This window comes from Plutella xylostella, chromosome 3 (genome assembly GCF_932276165.1).
Source record: "Plutella xylostella chromosome 3, ilPluXylo3.1, whole genome shotgun sequence".
Taxonomy (NCBI): Eukaryota; Metazoa; Arthropoda; class Insecta; order Lepidoptera; family Plutellidae; genus Plutella; species Plutella xylostella.
Window position 1 is genome coordinate 10,561,731 of NC_063983.1, and position 17,244 is coordinate 10,578,974.

Sequence of the window (17,244 nt, forward strand, 5' to 3'; positions counted from 1 at the left end):
GTCGCAATTGCATCGCAGTCTGAAGTGTCGGTAGCGCCGCGTGTTATCACTATCAGCCATAGGCCCATAAACAACCGCTCCGTCTCATGACTCACATTACGCGAAAACACCTTCTGTTGCCATAACAAGCCTTAGACCGAGAGCTGACTGCTGAAACATAGGTGTGCTTCATAGACGAAACTATTCATAACCAAAGTTATAAACCCGAAAAAACTGTATTTTGGAAAATGGACTTCAATCACCAGTGTTTATAGATTTGGATTTAAAATACTTATACTTATCAGTAAATATTATCAGCGTTTTCAGTCAGCCTTACTACTACATAAGTACTTACTTAAGAATACACTTTCATAATATTTACTTCATCTTCTCTAAGTAAGTAGTCAACAACGTTGCTTAGAGCTTAGATGAATCTAGATTTCATTGACGTCAGCGTCTCTAGAGGCCACACCTACACGTATAGCGCTAGATTGTGGCTAGATGCGGCTGTGCCCCGCGTGCCCCCGCCGTGCCCCCCGTGCCCCCCTTCTTCCGCTATCGGCGCACGCGCAGGGGTCACGGCGCGACCGGGCTGCAGATACAGTCTAAACAACTGCTTTCTTTTCATCCTTATCTTTGTTAGCTACAGAGAAGAGTGATGTTGTAAGTTTGGCATTTTATTTTCCCCGTGTTCTAAAACGGGTCGGGTCATTTATTGTAATGTGGTTTATATTCTGTTTTCTAGGAACCAGTGTGTATTTCGTCCAAAAAAGAGGCTCCACGAGTGATTTTATTTATTTTTATTTTATTTTATTTTGGCTTCAAACAGTCATATGGAAACAAAATATACATGCTATCTTAAATCTAAACTTATAGACTTGGAGGGCCGAAAAGTTAAACATAAAGTAAATAACAGGAGAAAACTTCATTAACTGGTTATAGTAACATTGCAAAATTTTTAATTAATTGTGTGTAAGTTACAATTTTAGTAGGTGTGTAAACTGCGAAAATCATTGACAAAATTCAACGGAAAAAGAAAGAAGGAAAAAAAAAAAGTATATACCTATCATAGGTTAGGTATAACTACAATTCAAGGAGTGTCCAACATCAACATTTTAAATCATAGTGTTTTATATATCATAGGTTAGGTATACAATTCAAGGAGTGTCCAACATCAACATTTTAAATCATAGTGTTTAAGTATTTTTCTTTTAAATGAATCTGTACTGTCATTAAAAGGGTCAACATCAGTGGAAGATAATTCAGCATTATACATATTTAAGGTTCGGTACATAAAGCTGTTACGTGTGTAATTTTTGTTATAGTTTGGAAGTACAAATAACTTGTTTCTATTAGGAAGAGAACGAAGTGACCGCAAGAGGCCCTGGGAACGTACAATAAAGGGAATCCTACACAACAAAGAAGGGCAAACTATTTTATTATTTAAAATTTTGTGCATGAAAATAAGATCCATCACTTTTCGTCGTAAACTAAGTGCTGTAAGATTAAAGTGTTTAAGTCTCATAAATATCATAGGATGAACTGTCAAAATTAAATTTAAATGATAGGTATGAGGTTGTCCTATCGTGGGAGTGGTAGATAGGAAACACAAACTCAGGGTTACAAGTTCACTGTATTTAAGGTTCTACAGACACGTAATATGCAAGTAGGTAGTCTTTGCTTAATAACTAATAATCCGCGAAGGTGACGCAAGCGAGCGTGAAGTAGCCGGGAATACGGTTTGGCGCCGACTGCCTGCGCGGGCTCCGCTGGCCGGTGGCGCGAGCGGGTGTGCGTGGGGGTGAAGAGTGAGCGCGCGGGGCGCGGTATGCGCAGAGAAGCTGCGCGAGAAACGGTGAGGCGGCGTAGGACGCTAACATTTTGGCGCGCGATTTAATTTCGCGGTAAAACTAAAGATAGTGATGTTACATCCTCCCCCTCTAGTCCGAACCAAGCGCCCTCGCGTTCGGAGTAGCATACTAAGCAGCCCTGGTCCTCCCCCTAAACGGATCGTCGTCCTCGAGATCCTTGATGGTCGGACGGTGGGGTGGTCTGCACGGGCGTTCGTGATAAGCCTCCCCCTGAACTAGGACAGGTCTGAGGTCGTGGTAGAGCCGAACCCGTGGGTCGTGTTTCCTCACAGGGTTGGTATGAGGCCTGGCGTCGCTGGCGTGGTTCGGTATGACTCGCCTGAACCACGTAGGAGTCTGCCGGTGATGTAAAATTTTAGGTGGATGAGTACCTACCTTTATGCCTGGCCTAATGTGGCCGGTAGTGGTACGAAGTCGGACTGCAGTCTCGAACTTGTACTGATGTGAAGGTGCGTCGCCGAAAGCCCAAGCTCCGTGTGCTAAGTTTAGCACTATACCGGCGGTGACAATGGCGTCTCGCCCCAGCGTCGTGCGGGTGTTTGACTCCGGGAACACGAGGAATGAAACTTGAAAAGATCTGCCTTCTATACTTACCTGTGTTGCACCGACCAACGTTCGTTTCAGCTGTCTCGATCCGTCGGCCAGGTACACGGTGTGAGAAGTTTCTTCAAATTTCACCCCCCTGTTGCACATGATGCCGTATAGCATGTTACTCGCTATGCTGTGTGTGGCACCTGTGTCGAGCACGGCTGCACCGAGCGCACCGCCAACTCTGATGTTGACAAGTGGGCGCGGGTCGTACTTACCTTCAAATTCGGCGGATAAAAACTCGTGCTCGCCTCTTTGACTCCGGGGACTCAAGGGAGGGTTACCGGGGGTCGATTCTACAGATTCGCGCTCCTTTGTTCTACAGTAATCGACATGATGACCAAGTCTCCTACAGTATGCACAACGCGGCCGTACTCTGGTAGCGCCGTTCGGGCCAGAGGAGGAGGAGGGCGTTGGTATATTATGTACTGGTAGGTATGTCGGTCTGTCAGTCGATCTATTTTGGTCTACGGAGGGGTTATTAACATTTAAATGAGGCGCCGCACTTGGCGGGTTAAAACAATTATGGGTCGCGGTCGAAGGGTTAACATTTTTATGGGTGTCACTGGAGGGGTTATTACTATTAAAGTTGCGCACCTCGCGACTCGCCTCTTCAACCGCCCTACATTTAACAATAAGATCGTCAACGCTTGAAGCACCTTCACGGGGAATGCGTTTTCTTATTCTATAACTTAACAGTCCATAAATTATATCTACTTTCGTTGATTCTAACAGCTCGTACGGAAGCTGAGCCAGAAGGGCGCGCACTCGCGATATAAACACATCGGACCGCACTTCATTTTGCTCACTGGAGAATATCGCGCGGAACACTTTGTATGCCGGGAGTGGAGTGCCGTACATGGCGCGCAGGCGCTGCAGGGCCGCGGCCCAGCCGGCGACGGAGGCGCGCACGCCGCGCCACCACACGGCGGCGTCGCCCTCCAGCAGCATGGGCAGCCCGCGCAGCGCGTGCTCGTCCGACACGTTGGCGCACTCCTTGTACACCTGCACCGCGTCGATGAAGGCGTCCAGCTGGTCCGCGCTGCGGCCGGCTCCGTCGAATCTCGCCGTGCACTTGGCGAACGTCCCCGGCGGTGGCGTCTGGTAGTCAGCCGCGGTCGCGCGCGCGGGGGGGCTCGCGGCGCCGGGCCCGCGCCGGGCGGGCGGCGTGCAGGTCCGGGGGTCGCTCGTCATCCTCTCCAGGAGGACGCGGTTGGTCTCGGCGATGGTATCCAGCAGCACGGAGAGCTGCGCCGCGGTCACACAGGCGGGCGCGTCGAGCGTAGCGGCGGACGCGGCGGGAGTAGCGCGCGCCGCGGGGGGGCCGCGCGCCGCGTGCTCGTAGGGCGCGCCGGGCGTGGCGGGAGGGTCTCGCACGGCGGAGGGGGCGGCGGGGGCGCGCGCCTCGGGCGCACTTGGCGCGCCGGGGCGGGTCATCACCGTGGTCTCACCGGTGCAGCTGCGGTCGTCATCGTCGTCGAGGTTGCAACGCCTCGCTCGTCCTTTCTTCGGTGCCATAGTTTTTCACAAAGACACTGGCGCACACTTTCTATTCGTATCTCCACTAGTTGGGCGCCACTATGAGGTCGTCCTATCGTGGGAGTGGTAGATAGGAAACACAAACTCAGGGTTACAAGTTCACTGTATTTAAGGTTCTACAGACACGTAATATGCAAGTAGGTAGTCTTTGCTTAATAACTAATAATCCGCGAAGGTGACGCAAGCGAGCGTGAAGTAGCCGGGAATACGGTTTGGCGCCGACTGCCTGCGCGGGCTCCGCTGGCCGGTGGCGCGAGCGGGTGTGCGTGGGGGTGAAGAGTGAGCGCGCGGGGCGCGGTATGCGCAGAGAAGCTGCGCGAGAAACGGTGAGGCGGCGTAGGACGCTAACATTTTGGCGCGCGATTTAATTTCGCGGTAAAACTAAAGATAGTGATGTTACATAGGTTTTTAAGAAATATCTTTTGTACTTTTTCTATGCGTTTGATGTGAATTTCATAAGAAGGGGACCATACTACGGAAGCAAAATCCAAGATTGATCTGATAAAGGAGTAATATAATACTTTTATAGTAGACACACTTCTGAAAGGCTTAGATATTCTATTAATAAAACCTAAGCCTCTGAATGCCCTTTTAACGATATTGTCTATGTGTGTGTTGTATGTTAATTGAGTGATGTATCTTATATGTTTCTTTATAGGTAGTGCTGCTGCCTGTGCTGCCGTTCATTGGCACCTCTGACCACGGTGACATACCCAAGTCGACGAGACGATATGAAGAAGATTATTATTATTGAGGATTTCATACGCATTTTCTCGAACCTTTTCTCAGGTCGCTGAGGTACTGCTGAAACTCCAGCACCCTGTATACTGTATAGTAGGTACCAAACTAAGCACGTGAATACTTCACATTAATAATTAATTAGATAAATTTACACGCTTCTGATCAAGCACCAGTCTAGTGTTTGTGGCCATCTGGCGATGCAGATAACAACGGATATTGCGATGTTACATGTTCCTCTTATCAGTAAGGTTAATTCGTTTAGTAAATTATGATTGAATTTGAATGATTTTAAAATATAAGTATTAAGTACCTAAGTAGGAAAATTATATTTATTATTCTATAAAGTCAGCTCCTGGTCTATACGGTGACTAAATACTTACTTAATGCTCTTCATACATAATCCATCACCTTTTGAAAAATAAACTTGTTTCCATCACACTCCCATGAGTCGCTCGGATCACAAGTTTAAGGTTTACTAACCGAGGTTAAAAAACTCTTGAATGACGATCAAAGAGAAAGACTTTTCTTGATAAAAGCTATAGGTGTTACATAATACTGATACAATACACACGGAAAATTTACAAGAACCTGAATTTTTCACGGTTTTGCATTGCATTTTATCTCATCTTTATTGCCTTATGGGGTACAAATAATAAATTAGACTTTTCATTAGAAAACGAAATAAAAGATCATTAGTCGAATAAACTCCTGTGGGTTGATTGATGGAAAATGATTTTAGCAGCCTTTGTACTCTTATTATCTTATTGTAGAATTAAATACTTAAATAAATAATATACCCAACTGTGATAAATAATTCATAATTGCTATGAGCAATACGATCATGGTCGGACCATTGTGTGGTTCCCGGGAACTGTGGAAAATCATTATTATATTTGCTTTGTGTATGTCCAGTTGCCGCTAATGGAGGTTTTATAGAGACAATTCATCACAATTACACGTAAGTACCATGTAAGTACCTATAGTTTCCATTTCCATTATTAGTCGGTGACTCTACTATGGTTTGCGAGGATTTTCCGTTTGTTCATAATTACATGATTCTAGTAACTAAAAGGTATTTTTTTATATCTCTGTCTTTATATACTATGATAATTATTAATAAGTAATTAGGTGCTTTTTACATTTTAACACCCTGTATACCTACCTACTTCAATTATCTTCACCGAGTTTGTTCAGGATAAAGTTTAATTCTGAATACCCAAGATAGCCAAAATTTCGGTGAATTTCAAAGTTTCAGAGTTACCTCCTATCGCCTTGTTTACTACAAGGTAAGTGAGCCGAGAGTTTCTCGGAAAACGGAAAACCATAAATATTGTGAATTTTCAGAGGTGAATTTCCTGGAAAAAATGATATTTTTTGCAGTTTCCGGGTGTAATGGAAAATATGAAGTTGCTAAGTACTTTTTAACTTAACATGGGTAATCTACAAGGTGATAACTTCATATTTTATAATTAGGTATATATATCTGTAGTTTAGAAATGACCGCGAGCAATAACGAACTCAAACCCATTCCGACCAAACCCACTCAAACACATTGGCGACCGAGTGGCGTAGTGGTTAGTGACCCTGACTACTGAGCCGAAGGTCCCGGGTTCGATTCCCGGCTGGGGCAGATATTTGTTTAAAGACAGATATTTGTACTCGGGTCTTGGGTGTTGATATTTATATTTAGTATCTATCTATCTATGTATTTGTGTAGATATATCAGCTGTCCGACACCCATAACACAGGTTCTGCCTAGCTTGGGGTCGGATGGCCGTGTGTGAGATGTCCCCACATATTTATTTATTTTATTATTTTATTTAGATTCTACGCTTGCTTACGCTTCGCTATTTCACTTCAATGATTGTAAATGCCTCGGAATCCGGCAGCGAGCGAGCGGGCGCGAGCATCGACCGCGCGTCACGCTCTCAAACGAGCGCGCCCGAAGCCGACCGAACATTCCCGAACGTTCGCCCCCCGCGCCAGTCCCGCCCGCGCGCCCACCGACCGCGCACGTCGAAGCGAATTCTCGCTCGTTCGAGAATATTCCACGCGCGGCACACTTCCAACCGGTATCAACAGCGCTATTTCGTGTCGCCCTAGTACTCTCATGTGGAAGCGGTAACATTTCCAACCGACAGTGCTACTTCATGTCGCCCTAGTACTCCCATGTGGAAACGCAAGATGGAGTGGACGAACAAGCAAGTGGTGCGCTTGGTGCGAGAGTACGAGCGGCACCCGGAGGTGTGGGACTCCACGCACGAGCTGTTCCGAGTGTTCACGGCGAAGCACGAGGCGTGGGAGGACATGGCCAAGAAGTTCAACTGCGAGGTTATAGGTAACTTACGATCTATCGTTCTCATAGCCATAATACACTCACGGGCAATGAAAAAGTTTCACCTGCCATTAACGCTTCATAATATGTCACTGGAATCTTTACATCACTTGCTTTTAATTTTATTATTTCACTTCTATCACAATATAAATATATTCGTTTATACTAAGTACTACACATACGTATACGAATACCAGCGCTGTGATTATTTAATAATAATCATAGCATTATGCTGAGCCAGAACCCTATTGCTAACATGATAAATACACATAATACATTATGCTCATTGTGTATACATACAGGGTGTTGCAAAAATGGTATTCTAAGCCGGGAAATGAAATCAGAATGAATTTTTTTAAAAAATCGATAAAATATATTATTTAAACGTCTTTCTGTCTGTCTGCTATAATTATTTAGTTTTAATGTGATCTTTCCGTGTAACTTGTGTACCTATAAGTACATAATGTGTTCAGTAAATAAACAACCTATCTATCTACCCGCTAGACTTGAAGAAGAAGATGAACTCGGTGCTCGCCTCGCACCGTCGCGAGCGGTGCCGCGTGCGCGCCGGCCGGCCCTCCTGCTGGTTCCTGTACGACGCGCTGAGCTTCCTGCCGCACCACCTGGGGAACCTGGTGCCGAGGCGGGCCAAGGGGGGGTCTGACCATGATGACGACAACAGTGTACAGGGTTATAATGTAAGTTTCTTTGGAAACTAGAAAGGTATGCTCTGGGGCTAGAAAGGTATGCGAAGGTTCCTGCCGCACCATGATGATGATGGCATGCAGGATTATAATGTGAGTTTGTCTATCTCTGCATCTGGCCGGCCCTCGTGCTGGTTCCTGTACGACGCGCTGAGCTTCCTGCCGCACCACCTGGGCAACCTGGTGCCACGGCAGGCCAAGGGGGGGTCGGAGAATGAGGATGATGGCAGTGTGCAGGGTTATAATGTGAGTTTATATATCCACACATCTGCTGCCCATATCACAAAGTCTCAAGACGAGAGTCTTTGATCAGTGTGTCCTACCGGTTATGACCTATGGTGCTGACCATGGGTGGGAGTGGTTCACAAACTGAAGGTCACTCAGCGAGCTATGGAAAGAGCTATGCCGGACGGCCGACACGGTGGACTAATTACCGCAAGCCTGCTCTCAGGACGCGACGAGTTCCGAACGGGATAGTGTATTGAAATAGAAAGTACCTACATATTATATATTTCCTCGGTAGTAACTACCAACCTATCGACAAAATCTCAATCTCTACCACATAACCTTTAGATCAATATTATTCACGGTCAAGGCTCTTTTTCTGCTATCACTATCGCTTAAAATCGTTCTGGAACTGCCATAATAATGTTACGATTATGATTGGTTATCCGCTGTGAAATTATACTGGGAAATCACATAAAGTCCGGAACCAGGCAGCAGAAGAAGGAGGGTTACTCTATACTGCCTGAAAACTAACGAACGAGAGCGAGTGCAATCGGCACGTTTAATACAACAAGATAGAGTCAGGGCTCGACTTTGTTTCTCAGGTAGAGTGACCCCTCAGGGCAGCAGGCGGCGGCGGCGGCGGCGGCGGCGGGTAGCAACAACAAATTGGAAAATGGGTAGAAACCAGTTCACGGCTGCACTCCGCGCTCCTCACAGTTAAAGCCAATATTGAATTGGCCTCGATTCGTTCTACAAAGCTATAAATAAATGGCACTTTATATCTCAACATGTATAATATTAGAGAATCACTGAGATGTTTTTTTATATTGATTTAAATGTGCTAAAGTTAGTGTTAATCTAATTTCCTTTTGTTCCGAAACCGCCAATGCTGTTAAAAAATGTTCTGAAAATAAAATTCAATCCTTCTTCTTCTTTCTCCTGCCCTTTTCCCAGTTCAGCTGGGGTCGGGCCTCCTCGTACTTCGGCGCCAGGATATTCTATCCCGGGTTGTCGATGTGGTCAGGTTTTGGGCTTTCATCTCCTTCTCGATATTGGACCACCATGTTGCTGGTGGTCGTCCTCTTCCTCTCGATTGACTTGGGATGTGCATGGCTTTCTTTACCGCGTAGTCATCTTCTCGCCTCATAACATGCCCAAACCACCTCAGTCGGGTTTCCTTTAGCTTCTCTGCGATTGGTGCGACTTTGAAGGACCCTCTGATGTGCTCATTTCGCACTTTATCAAGGCGCGTGACACCACCAGCCCAGCGCAGCATCTTCATTTCGGCCACGTGCATTTGCTGTTCATGCGCTTTCTTCATAGTCCAGCATTCTGAGCCATACATTAGTGCGGGTCTGACCACGGTCTTATATATTTTGCCTTTGGTTTTGATTGGCATTCTGGGATCACACAGTACACCAGTTAGGGATCTCCACTTTAACCATGCCGTGTTCACCCGATGTGTGACATCCTCGTCTACATTTGCATCTGTGGTCAGTACAGAGCCGAGGTATTTGAACTGTGAGACTTTAGGCAGCGGCGTGTTTTCGATAGTAATATCACAGCCTAGGGCATCTGTGCCACCGTAGTCACATTCCATATACTCCGTCTTTGTTCGGCTTATGCGTAGACCGTGACGTTCAATTTCGTCTACCCATCGGTTAAAAGTCCCCTGTAGGTCGGATGCGCTTCTTGATATAAGTGCTATATCATCTGCGAACAGAATGCACCACGGAGTCGGTCCCTGAATCTCACGAGTGATATAATCCATAGATATATTAAACAGTAGCGGACTAAGCGCTGACCCCTGGTGTACACCCACCCTGACATGGAAATGTTTGCTAAGGCCAGCTGGGTTTTTGACCTGCGTGAGTACATTAGTATACATGTCCTGAATTATGGTGATGTATGATTCTGGGATACATTGGGCGCGCAAAGCTTGCCAGACCAGTTTTCGAGGGACCCTGTCAAACGCTTTCTCAAGATCGATGAAAACAAAATACAGATTTTCTTTATTGTGGCGATGCTTTTCCATTAGTATGCAGATGGTTTGTATGGCGTCTGTAGTGGATTTACCTGTTACAAATCCAAATTGGTTGTCCGTTAAGCTAGTAAGTGCGGTGATTCGGGCGCCGATGACTCGCTCCCAAATTTTGAGAGTGTGTGAGGTAAGTTTTATTCCTCTGTAGTTATTACACTGGGCGATGTCACCTTTATTTTTATAAATCGGGCAGAGAAAACTTGAGCGCCAAGAGTCGGGGATACTGCCTTCGATGAGAATCTTATTGAATAATTCTGTGAGCCAGGGCATTGCATTATCTCCCAATTTCTTCCAGAGATCTGCAGGAACATTGTCTGGACCCATGCTTTTATGATTTTTCATTTTTGCAATGGCTGTTTTAATTTCAGCAGGGTGTATAATGTTTATGGGGCCCTGGACAGGGGGAATGGGTGGTAGTTCTTCACTTGGATATTCCTCATTCAATAATTCCTTGTAATACTCTTCCCAGCGATTGTTTATATCATCATTTGAAGTCAGTAGATCCCCTTTACTATTTTTGATGTATTTGTTGTATTTGATGTCTAAAGTTGATTTGTGTCTTTGTTTGGCTATTTTAAATATTGTTTGTTCATTTTCTGCGTTTTCTAGTCTATCGTACAGATTCTGTCTTGATGCCGCCCTGGCCTGTGCGACAGCAGCCTTGGCGATAGCTTTTACCTTTTTGTATTCAATATGGTCTTCTTCGAGTTTGAACCTCTGCCAATTTTTAAACATCTCTCTTTTATGTTTTATTATTTCCTTGATGTCGTTGTTCCACCAAGTTGTGTCTTTATTGGCATTTAAGCCACCTTTTGAGACACCGAGGATTTGTTGAGCTTTTATTTGACATTGGCTTTCAAAATCTGACCACATTTTATTTGCCGTTTTATCTTCATGAAGATCTTTTTGAAGATAGGATACCATGGTGTCAGCGAAAGTGATTCCTCCTGGGCCGTGTATTTCCCTCCACTTGATGCGTTTTGTTCTATCAATATGTACTTTAATAGGTTTAGGCAAACTAAGTACCGCTACAAGTAGGCGATGTTGAGACGTAAGAGCTTCTCCGGGTATCACTTTGCAGTCTTTGTAGGACTTAAGCTTGGATTGACGTCGGCGCGTGATACTTACAAGATACTGTGTTCATTGCTCCCGTTTACTTTATATTTTTTATTGTCTAAACATAATAGATTCGAGACAACTTAGTATCAAATTATAGCTAAAGCTGCAAACTCTCGGATACATATATCGGTATTTAGTGCGAACAGTGGTAAACAGTGCAAAAAGTGTTAATTAGTGCAAGCATCCGTGACTAAATAAAAGTCTAAGCACAAACTCTACCCTCCAATTAATATTGTAACAGTTATATAACATACTGATCAACATTTTCGAATAAATTCGTAGTGTGGAAATAGCGCGGTGGTTTATAGTTTTGGTACCAAACCCTGCCAACGCACGAGCGTGGGTTCGAATCCGCGGACCGGCCGGCCACTTTTGTGATCTTTAATTAGAGCTACAAAAAATGAACAAGTGTGGTGCTTGCAAGAAATTTATGTCACCAAAAGCGGCAGATGGCGTTACTTGCGCTATTGCTGATTGCGCTACTATCTATCACAGAGATTGTGTAGGCTTATCGACCAAATTAGTACTCACTAAACCTTGGACTTGTACTAGTTGCATGGCAAAAAAACCGCGTAATAATGCCAACTCAACACCGGTAAGAACCGTTGATTCCGCTGAGTTTTTGGGTCAGAATCGTGATCAACATGCCCCAACTTCCCCTAAGGCGGATATTGCTAGTACTAATGCAACAGGAACCGAGTTCGCTAATTTATCCAAGATACTAGAAGAGCTACAGAAATTTCGTACAGACTTGAATGCCTTAAGATCTGATTTCACCGGCTTTCGTAGTGAAATAAGAGAGCTCTCTAGCTCATTAAAGTCATGCTGCCTACGAGTCGACAAAGTGGAAGATAGAATGGAAACACTGGAAAAACGTATGGAATCCTTTGGAGAAGCCGATATAGAGGAAATTAGTAAGCTAAAAAATACTATTTCAACCCTAGAGAACCAGATAAATGACAGAGAACAACAATCACTTTCCAATGATATTGAAATATCAGGTATTCCAGAAGGTAGCGGCGAAAATGTCATACACATAGCGACCCTCATAGCGAGCAAACTAGGTATGACTTTAGAGGAACGCGATGTTGTACACGCATACCGCAAAGGCACTAAGCGTGAAGGAAAACCATCTCGTCCTCGGACAATATCAGTCCGTTTTGTTCGGCAAAATGTACGAGATAGATTCCTGAAAAATGCTAGAGTCAGGAGGAGAACTACCACAGAGAACATGAATCTACCGGGTGAACCTACAATATTTTACGTCAATGAGCGTTTAACTAAAATGAATCAAACGTTATTCCAAAAAGCCCGAGAGATCGGGAAACAGAAGAATTGGAAATATATTTGGACTCAGAATGGCCATGTACTTGCTCGCAAGGAAGAAGGAAAAGCCGTTCACCGAATAAGTAACTTGGATGCTGTAGATAAAACTTTTGGGCTTTAATATTGTTAGAAAACTTGTTTTTTGGTTGCCACTGGGGTGGAAATTATGATAATATACTGGCATGCCACTTTAATATGTATCTAAAATTAGTATTTTACTGTTTTTATTGTCTGGGAAACTCAAACCACTCTGACTCTCCACACAATGATATTAATATGATAAATGACTAGCCAACGAAAAAAATGTTTGCGTTTGGGATTATTAAATGCCCAATCTCTATATACCGGTAACGACGAGCTCTGTTCTATGTTATTGAATTATGATCCAGATATAATCGCTCTCAACGAAACTTGGATAAAAAATTGTAACGATCGATTTATTCCATCTATGCCTGGTTACATATTGAAACATACCCCTCGTCCTAAGTCTCAATCAGGTGGAGGAGTAGGATTTTTTATTCGCAAGGGTTTGCGAACACGAGTACGTCCACATCCAATTTCTGAGCTAGAACAAATGTGGATTGAACTTTCAATTCAGGGTATGCGCATCGCCATAGGGTCAGTTTACAGGCCTGGAACTAAAAACGGTCTCAAACCTAGTGAGGCCACTGAAGCCTTAAGTGAATCGATTGATTGTTTCGAACATTGCGATTGTGTTTTTATATTGACGGATTTCAATATAGATATGTTGAAAAAAAATAGCAGCGTTACCCGCGAGTTTACAAATTTTATTTCTATGCGGAATTTAGAGCAGTTAGTCCAAGAGCCAACGAGAATTACTAATACCTCTGCCACATTATTAGATCTTGTTTTAACAAATGTTCCGGAGCGTTGTAGCTCAGTATCAGTCTACCATAATCGTGCTATTAGCGACCATGGTTTAGTTCTTGTGGATATTAATATAAAAAAACCAAAACCAAAACCTAAGTATGTTTCTGTTCGCTCTCTACATAAAATTGATTCTGAACTGTTTTTGAAGGATCTTCACTCTTTGAATTGGCAGGATATTTATGTAATTAATGACGTGGACGAAAAAATTAATTTATTCAATGACCTAATTAGAATTCTATATGATAAATATGCACCGTTAAAACGTGTTAGAGTAAAAGAACGACCTAACCCATGGATTACCGAAAATATGCTATTAATGATGTCGCTCAGAGATAAGGCTCTAAATAGAGCACGCAGGACTAATTCTGAAATACATTTTAACTACTACAAAAGCTTAAGAAACCTAATAACATTGACACTGGAAAGAGAAAAAACTGCTTATTTTAACTATTACATAAATAATAATTATAGAAATCCCACGAAAATGTGGTCACATTTGTCAAAAATATCCCAATTTAATAACTCTCACCCTACTGAAATACCAAACTCAGTAAATGACCCTAATGAAATCAATGAAGCCTTTTTAAATACCCCGGGTGGTTTAGAACCGGACAAGGATACGCTAAATTTCTTTAAAACTAATAAATTCGGAGGTACTACATTTAATTTCTCACCTACCGATGAAAAGCAAGTTAAAAAAATTATAAATAATATAAAAACTGGAGCAACAGGTCATGATGACGTATCTGCTGAAATGATCCGAATGACTTTATCAATAACTCTGCCAGTTATAACTCACATTGTTAACGTGTCGCTCACTACACAGAATTTTCCTGAAAGTTGCAAATTGGCAAAAGTTATACCTTTTCCTAAACATAACAATGTGGAGACACACAAAGATTTAAGGCCAATCAGCATCTTACCAGTAATGTCTAAAATTATAGAGCGAGTGGCATGTGCTCAGTTGACAAATTATTTGGAGGCGCAAAACATTTTGCCCGCAAATCAATCAGGATTCAGACGAGGTCATGGCACAGCTACGGCACTAACCAACGTTGTTGATGATGCTATTTCTGCATCCGATTCTAAACACGCCACCTTTCTGGTCTTATTAGATTTTTCTCGTGCATTTGATTGTGTGAATACAGAGCTACTTATTGCAAAATTATCATACTACGGCTTGTCGCTAAATACGTGCTTATGGTTTAAGTCTTTTCTATCTGGCAGGAAGCAATATGTTGTCACAGAAAATGAACATGGTGAAGAAAAAAAGTCATCAACTAAATGCCTATCACGAGGTGTGCCTCAAGGTAGTATTATTAGCCCAATTCTCTTCATACTGTTCACTACTGATATTGGCAGGTGTATAAAAAAATGCGATTTTCATCTATACGCGGATGATACGCAGCTTTATCACAGTTTCAAGCCAGAATACACACAAAATGCTGTTAAATTGCTTAATGATGACTTGAACGGTGTACGGGAATGGGCAACAAATAACACCTTGGTATTGAATCCATCAAAGACTCAGTATCTGATACTAGGATCAAAACAACAAAGAAAAGTGGTCTTAGATCATAATCCAATCATCATAATCGATGGCCAGAATATAGAAAGGGCATCTAAAGTTAAAAACTTAGGCCTGATTATAGATGAAGATCTTCGGTTTGAAGCACATATTAATTTAAAAATAAAAACAGCTTTCTTCCGACTTAAAATGCTTTACGGTATTAGAAATAATTTAAGTGAGAAAGTTCGTTTAATTCTAGTAGATTCGCTTATACTTTCATTATTTAGCTACTGTGATGTTGTTTACGGTCCTAGAATATTTAAGAAAACGGAAAAAGCTATACAAAGGGTCCAAAATGCATGTGCTAGATTTTGTTTTAATATTCCGAAGAGAAGTCACGTTAGTCCATACCTTAACGAAAAGGGTATTCTAAACATGGCTTCTCGAAGGAAACTACATTATGCTAACTTTGTATATAAGATCCTCAATGACGAAAAACCCGAATACCTGTTTAGGAAGTGCTCGCGGAAACTTCATGCTCGTGGAACCCGTATGCAGTACGAAAACACACTAGTTCTTCCTGAATATAAAACTATGGGATTCAAAGGTAGTTTTCGTTTCGCAGCGGCAAAGATCTGGAATGATCTTCCCCCACCTCTAAGGTTAAATATGTCCCAGTTTTCTTTTAAAGCTAAATTAAAAAAAATACTTTTAGAAAATCAGAAGATGCCTTTATAATATTTAATGTTAAATGCATAATTATTTAAGTTAATATGGAAGTAATATCAAGTTTGAACGATTCAATGTTACATAATTAGTTGGGCATTTATGTATTTTTCTCAAAAAAGGTTTAATATACTTGGCTACTACTGCGTCCGAATGGTTTGAGTACTCCCTGATAACTATTTTGTAATTTTCAAAAAAATATAGCTGTAATTTTTTTTTCTTCTCTCTTTAATATAGTTTGTTTGTATATAGTTTGTGCTTTAACACAGTATCATAAATGTATTTAACATGCATGTGTGGATTTATGAGATTGGGGTCCGCTGAAAACCAGCGCTGTGCTGTGCCCTTTTGGTCACTTGCATAGCTTATGCTGAGCCTACCCCTTTTATCATACAATAACGATGATAAAATATTGTAAACACAAGTGTTATCTTAGATTTTCATTTTTAAATATTGTTTTTTTTTTTTCTACTTTGTCTGTGTATATGTATGATAATAAACGTTTTCTATTCTATTCTATTCTATTCTAAGCATGCATTCTGAGGATATGATGTAGTCAATTTGAAAATAAAATTCAATCCTCGACCGAAAAATATTTCACTTTGTTTTTTTTTAGTTTAACAATAGTGCTAAGTAGGGAACCTTAAATTTAATGTAAATTTTCATAACCTACGCCTACAACAGTATACCTACATATACCTGTCATGTATGTTACGCCATATAATTCAACATGTTTTCGTTTGTTGCAGGACAACCAAGAAGACGATGAAGAGCAGACGGAATACCTGGACATACCCGCAGATGACATGCACGAGGAAGTCATCATCAAACAAGAAGACCAGCCCAAAAAGAGAACAGTTTATACCACATCAGTCGGACGAATCAAACCGGAATACAATCAACGACTTAGACTTATGAGGAATATAAAACGAAAAAACACGGCCGCACCGTCCCAAGGGTCTTTAGCCGCTGCCAACTCTACCACAGATTTAATTAGAATCCTGAAAAGATCGGAACTATTAAAGAAGAAAGATGAGTGCGATAGTTTTGGAGAATACATAGCAAATTCATTGAGAAAACATGGCGAGCGGACGAGATCCATGATAAAGCATGCCATCAATAACATCATATTCGAACAAGAGATGAAGAAGTATTCGGGCCAGTACGATGTGTCGATAGTCAGCGGTGACGATGATGAAAATCCACTCATTCTGTCGAATCAAATGAGTGATAACTGATTTATGTGATGATTTGGTTCGTGAAGTTATAAATTTATTAATAATAGGATTAGAATAATTATTTAAGACTTATTAGCGTTAATAATACAAACTGATTAAATTGTAATGACTTTATTTATGTTTTACTGCTTTAACTACATACAGGGAAATGTGGAACTGCGGAATAACTATTTAATGAATTCATCAAGATCCGTCGTGATAAGCAGATAACATCAATTCCAGCATTAACAAGCTTGTAACACGCATTTTCTGATGCACTGTTTGTTTCCACTTTTTCTCTATGATCTGTCGAAATATCTAGAATAAATCTGTGTACGTGCCTTCCTGCACGATCAATCACCCTCTCTACCACGGCGAATGCAGCAACAGTTTTATAATCTACCTTTTAATATGATTCACATCCATAGC

The 17,244-nt window shown here is 42.2% G+C and overlaps 1 protein-coding gene across 5 annotated transcripts; it reads left to right on the forward strand.

Annotated features, from left to right (window-relative positions):
* The first annotated feature begins 6,607 nt into the window (after positions 1-6,607).
* LOC105387752 lies at positions 6,608-16,950 on the forward strand. Of its 5 annotated transcripts, none has more exons than XM_048624555.1 (4): positions 6,608-7,056; positions 7,558-7,639; positions 7,892-8,000; positions 16,345-16,950. In XM_048624555.1, exons 1-4 carry the CDS (start codon positions 6,888-6,890, stop codon positions 16,834-16,836), a joined length of 852 nt encoding a protein of 283 aa, XP_048480512.1. In that variant the 5' UTR covers positions 6,608-6,887; the 3' UTR covers positions 16,837-16,950. The 5 variants fall into 5 exon arrangements, with proteins under 5 accessions (XP_048480512.1, XP_048480506.1, XP_048480504.1 ...); XM_048624547.1 differs by having other exon boundaries at positions 6,612-7,056; positions 7,558-7,700; positions 7,953-8,000; XM_048624543.1 differs by having other exon boundaries at positions 6,612-7,056; positions 7,892-8,003; positions 16,348-16,950.
* Positions 16,951-17,244: the final 294 nt, after the last annotated feature.